General features: G+C 57.7%; 1 protein-coding gene across 1 annotated transcript in view; it reads right to left on the reverse strand.

Moving 5' to 3' along the window:
• RNF43 (ring finger protein 43) overlaps nucleotides 1-2,611 on the reverse strand; it is a 52,330-nt gene extending 49,719 nt beyond the window's left edge. The window contains exon 1 of the mRNA XM_065731681.1: nucleotides 2,375-2,611. Within this exon, the coding sequence (XP_065587753.1) occupies nucleotides 2,375-2,611 (237 nt within the window). The remainder of the gene's footprint in view (nucleotides 1-2,374) is intronic.
• Nucleotides 2,612-6,000: the final 3,389 nt, after the last annotated feature.

The raw sequence follows: 6,000 nt of genomic DNA on the forward strand, positions 1-6,000 counted from the left end.
CTAAGGTGTTGGTTTTTTGACCTATAAAGCCTGAAGTGGCTCTGCCTAAGAAATTCCTCTCCCTTTGCATCATCCCTGAGCCCGGCTCCAGCACAACACTCCGACTTCATTACTGCTCTGCAACCTGGAGCCAGGCTGCAGAATGGGGCCCAGAGGGCTGGGGCAGGCAGGCTGCACACCGGGGTCACTCTGTGGAGGACAACAGCTCCAGAGGTGGCTCCTGTGAATGGAATGCTGTGATCATGGGAAGTCTCCATAGGTGATCCCAGCTGCCCAGAGCTGAGGGTGCCCCATCCCTGAAGGAGCTCCAGGCCACGGATGGGCCCTGGGCAGCCTGAGCTGGGGGGGCACCCAACCCATGCAGGGGTGAGGTTGGGGGGGGGCTGTGAAGTTCCTTCCAACCCAACTGCACTGTGGTTCCATCATTTCGACCTCTGCAGTCTGTGTGCTGTGCGACATTGGCATAACCAGGATGACCAATTAGCTCATCCTCTGCAAAGATACCCAAATTGCACATACAGAAGGGATGATGGTATGTGTGAGGAGGTTAAACTTCGAATGAGATTTTCAATGACATCAAAGTGAATCACGTTCCCTGTAACGTTTTTGTAAAAGTGGGATGCTGGCAACCACACACCAAACAAGTTTCCAAGAAAGCACATCTCAGGTGTATATAACACCCGACTGTCTAAATCTGAACCGAAAACAGTTCCTCCTATTAATTTCTTATTTTCAACCATTTCCCTTTGGGCCTCAGGCTTTGTCTCCCCAGCAGATCAGGACCCCAACCCAACGCAGGTCGGTGTCTGTCGACACAAAAGATGAGAATGGCATTCTGCACCCCCTCCCTTCAGAGGATGGCTTTGAAGAATGAAGCTGATCCACCAAGCGCTGCGCTACGCACAGCTGAGAACCAGCACCACCTGTGTGGTTGGTGCTCAGGGTGGGCTCCCGCAGCCACACGTGACACAAAGACACGTTTTGCATCACTGTGTTTGGCTACAAACAGCCAGTGTCACACGGGAGAGGTTATCACCTCCTTGTCCCGAGAAGGTCCACGCTCTACACTTTGCGCTCAATTGCAACACCACTGTAGTTTTTGTAAGGAATAAATATTGACTTTCCTGGACATTGCCTCACAACATGGCGGGACCTTGAAAGCATTTGTCCAAGATAGTTTTTACCCCCGGTAATATAATTTTATAACCTGAACCGATCAGTTCAAAAGGCTCTGTGAGCAGATCTACAAACGTCACCAATGATCCGTTTTCACTGTCAGACATGTGACTGCATTAACGCTGCCTTGGTGGCGTTCCTTCTCCCGCAAGGCTGCTCAAATCTGATGATTCTAATTTAAACCCGCAGCTCAGTAGCTACATTAAGACTGATGGCAGCACAAAAGCCAAGCCTGGAAAACGTCCAGTGTTAACGCAGCCTGCTCAGTCAGTTTGGGTTTGGAGTACAGCACATGGCTGATGAGCAAACGGCCAAAAGAGTCCAGGGCTCAGACACCAAGTGCTGAGCTCACAGCATCTGCGTGCAGTGCAGGGCGCCCAGAGGCTCTCCCTTAGCAAAGAACAGAAACCAGAACCCATTTAGCTGAAAAAACATGAATGATGGTGACACCCTGTAAGAACCCTGGGATGGGTAAAATTCAGCTTCCAGGTACTGGCAGACTACAGCCAGTGGGGTCAGCAGTTCTGGGCAGCACCTGGAGGTGTATTCAGCTGTAGCAGAACCCAGATACGTGCGCAAAGATTTACGGATTTCCCACAGCAAAAATAACCGTGCTTTGGTCAGATGCTCAGTGCCCAACATGTGACTCGAGCAACACACTCAGCTTTATAACATCAATTAAGATAGGTGATAATCTCTCTGCAATCGATCGGCTGCATCCAAAATTAACATTACTGCGCACAGAGCGAAGGACCCACGCTTACATAAACACTGGGGCCGGAAAGCACACGGCAGGAGAGCAGCAGCACAAATTGGGGTGCGGGGGGCAGGATGGGTATTAGGAAAAACTTCTCTGAAAGAGCAGTGCTGCAGTGGCACAGCTGCCCAGGGAGGTGTTGGTCACCGTCCCTGGAGGTGTTCAAGAGCTATGGAGATGTGGCACTGAGGGATGTGGTTAAGGGCACGGTGGGATGGACTGGGGTTGTGCTTGGGGATCTTAAGTGGGCTTCTCCAATTGTAATGAGTCTGTGATTCTATGGAAGGCGCAGTGCAAAGTGGTGGACAGCTCGTGTAGAAACCACCTTTTGTGTGCACAGTCATAGAGCCAAACATGTTAGCTGGGAAGTATGGAGACCAAGAGGGGTGAGGATAAGAGTGGGAGCTTGGAAGGACACGGGTGAAGCAGAGCTGCCCCTACCTGGAGCAGCTTTCCCTCAGCAGGAGTGACCTCGGCCACACTGGCGAACTCCCCCTCCAGCACGATGGGCTCCACCTTGAGCGGGATCACCCTGATGATGGCCTTCTGCACCGCCGCCCGCTCCGACTCCACAGCCGCCGCCAGTGCCAGCCCGGTGCGGCCGAGCCCTGCCTGCAGAGAAGCCATCAGCAGCCAAGGCCAGAGGACCGCCAGCTGCAGCTGGGGGCCACCGCTCATGCTCCCAGCTGCGGCCGCGTGCCCGGGCCACGCATACCGCTGGGGACGCGCTGCGCCCTCGCCCTGCTCCCAGCCTCGGGCTCCGGGGGGTGCAGGGGGCACAGGAGGTGTGGGGGGCACACAAAGGATGCGGGGGTTCGGAGCCGGCTGCTCACTGCACGGCCGCCCAGCTCCGTGCCATCGCCGCTTCTCTTCCTCGGTGCCGCGTGCTCAGAGGCCGCCGGGAGCTCGGGAGCATACTTGGAACAAAATGGATATATGTAATAATAAAAACAAAATCCCAAGTTTCCAAAAAAGAATCCTAAGTTTCCAGTCTGTCCTGTGGCAGGTAAATCCGGGGAGAGCAGTGGAAACGGACGTGCAGGTGGCGAGCGGGGGACAGTTCAGGTGCAGGGGGGGTCACAGAGCTCAGCCCCGCAGCAGGGGGAGCGGGGAGGGCTCTGCAGGGCCGCGGTGTCCCCGTGGCTCCCGCGTCACTCCCGCTGGGCCCAGTGCGCCCATCTCCGGGCCACGCCAGCACGGTACCTCCCAGCACGTGCCGGAGCTCCGCACGCCCGAGCACCGCCGGTGACGATAGGAATCCTTCCTAAAAGCCGTGCGGGAGGTGCTCCTCGAGTCTGCGGCGGAAATAAAAGTTCGCTACTGCGCCGAACCCGTCCAACCCGGGGCGATCCCATCCATCCTCCTCGCAGCAGAAATGCTTCATTCGGAGCAGCTCGGGCTCTCCCCGCGCGCTCCCGGCTCAGTCCGGCTCCGGCCGCAGGTCCCGGGACGGTCACGGCACGAAGCTCCCCGCCACGGCTGCCAGGAAACGTCCAAAAAGGCCCCGGACTCCGTGAGCCCTTAAGAGCGGAGCGGGGCAGGTACGCAGCGCAGCGCTGCAGCGTCTCCTGTTGCTCTCACGCCGCGAGTTCCGGGAGGAGCGCGTCCAACACGGTCCCAACCGAAGGCCCCACGAAGCGCGGCAGCAAATTCCATGGTCTGCCCAGGGGTCACAGCAACGCGCCCCTCCGCACCTGGAGGGCTCACACCGGGACGGGAGGAACCGCGCTCACAAGGGATTCAGAAAGAATCATCCGCAAACCTGCTGGGCAGCGCAGGGCGGTACGGCGCAGCGGTGCCGCATCGCACGGGGATCCCCGAGACCCCGCAGTCACTCGCAGCGGGTTAAGCAGACGGCGCGCTCCTGGTGCCGCGTGCCTGCGACCTCCTCTTCCTTTCCTACGGGCGCGGAGCGCCGTTTAAAGCGGAGATCTCTGCACGACGGGGCGGTGCGAGGCGGCGGGCGGAGGTGCGCGGAGCGGTTCGGGGCGGAGCGCTCCTCGTGCGGGCAGCGCTGGGGACGGAGCGGCGCCGGAGCGCTTCCGAGGGAGTCCCGCACGGCGGCCCTACGCGCGGGGAGCGCGGGGCGGGGCAGAGCCCGCAGCATCGGCCGCGGTCCCGCGGAGAGCCCGGCCGGGCGGCTCGGGCATCGTCGGGAGGAGAGCAGATCCCGAGGGGGAGCTCCTCCGGGGAGCGGAGGGCGGAGAGGGCCGCGGCCGTCGGAGCCGCCCGGCGGGGCTGCGGGCTGCTACCTGCTGACACAAAGTGAGGGTGGAGCGGAGCCGAGCGCCCGCCCCGCCCCGCTCCCGGGCGCCCCCTCCCGCCGCTCCGCGGGGTCCGGGCTGACGGCGGCCCCGCACCGCACCGCTCCCCGCGTCCTCCGCCGGCTCTGCCCTTCGGCCGCGGCTCTCCCGCTCCATGCCATCCGGGAGCCCTCGTCCGGCTGCCGCTGCCGCTGCCGCTGCCGCTGCCGCGCGGAGGGTTCGGGTCAGGCTGATGTCAGAGGTGCGGAATTCAGGTGTTACTCGGCTCTGAATTCAGGTGTTACTCGGCTCTGACATCGCTGAGAGGTGAATCACTCCGCAGCTCAGAGCCGTGACCTCCGAGCGGGAGAAGCGGCCGCGGTGGAGCGGTGCTCGAGGAGAGAGCTCCGAGGTGACCGGGAGCGGTGCCCAGCGCGCAGCCCTCTGCTGCTCACGGAAAAGGGCATCCGAGAAAGAGAACAGATGAATGAGGGGGTTCTTAAACAGTGCCTGACCCACCCCTCGGGGGAGCTCCACACAAGGTCGTGGGTTACACGAAGAAGGACAGGTTCGCTTTTAAGAATGAGAATCGGTCTGCTGGGGTGGTGGGTGTCCGCTGAGAAAGGTGTCGGTGGGAACTAAGGAAATCAGAGCATTTGTGATGGAAATTGGGACTGTAGGAAAAGCTTCGCAGAAAGAGTGTGCTGCAGTGGCACCGCTGCCCGGGGTGGGGGTGGGGGTGGAGGAACCGTCCATGCAGGTGTGGGATGTGGCACTGAGGGCCGCAGTCGATGGGCATGGCGGGGTGGGTTGGACTCGGGGATCCCAGAGGTCTTTTCCAACCTTAATGAGCCTAAGATTCTGTGAAACATGAAGGATTTTTTCCAACCATGACGATATGTCCTTTGTAACTCTGAGGTGCTGACATGTCACACACGGGTCCTACAGGGCTGCACGAGGCCTCACGCAGCACAGCATGGGCCTCCCAAGCTCTGGAGCTCTTTTGCTATGTCAGGGCATGCTGGTGAAGGATGAAGGGAGCTCACATCCACGCGTTCCGGAAGGGAAGCATGGCAGGAAATCCTGCCCTGTTTTCAAATTAGCAGATTAAAAGATGCTAATACTAAAGATTCTGTCATTTGCCTTTAAAACAATTCAGCATTATCTAAGATGCTGAGATCCTCCTAACTTGAATTTCCAGAAATGTCTTCTGGCAGCAAATGGGAGTGAGAAATGTGAGCTGCGACGTTCCCTTTGTGCTGCTCTTGTATTAAGGAGGCAGCAGCTCCAGTCTGATAAGGCTGAATTTCTTTGAACTCCACCTTCCTCACACCTTGGACCCACGAGCAAAGTGATGGAAACCATTTGGGAAGAAGTACTTGGACGTATCCACCTCACCCTTCGCTATTTGCACAAGGTGGTATCGTGCTGCACATATGTTATGTATGACACACAGAACATATCTGAGGACAGTCTGTATGGCAGCATTCCCACCGGCCTCGAACTAAAAGCATCCTCAGATTGAATTTGTTTGGATGGCTGATGAATGCCACCACTCACTGTTCACTTGGGACATCCTGCCCATGGCCGGAGGCTGCATGAGGTCCTGCAGGGTATAGCTGGGGTGGTCTTGGCCAGTTCTCTCTGCTCCTCTCATGTGTGTTTTGCTCAAGACTGGCTCTAATTACATTTAAATCATATGTACTGTATATGTCATATACAGTATCATATATATCATATGACTGTACCCCCTTTATCCTTAAAACAATACTGCAACTTAAATACAAATGCATAGCTACTCAAAACTTACAAGTGACTATTAAA

Source organism: Cyrtonyx montezumae, unplaced genomic scaffold (genome assembly GCF_038088225.1).
Source record: "Cyrtonyx montezumae isolate F1298 unplaced genomic scaffold, pur_monq_1.0 scaffold_15, whole genome shotgun sequence".
Classification (NCBI taxonomy): domain Eukaryota; kingdom Metazoa; phylum Chordata; class Aves; order Galliformes; family Odontophoridae; genus Cyrtonyx; species Cyrtonyx montezumae.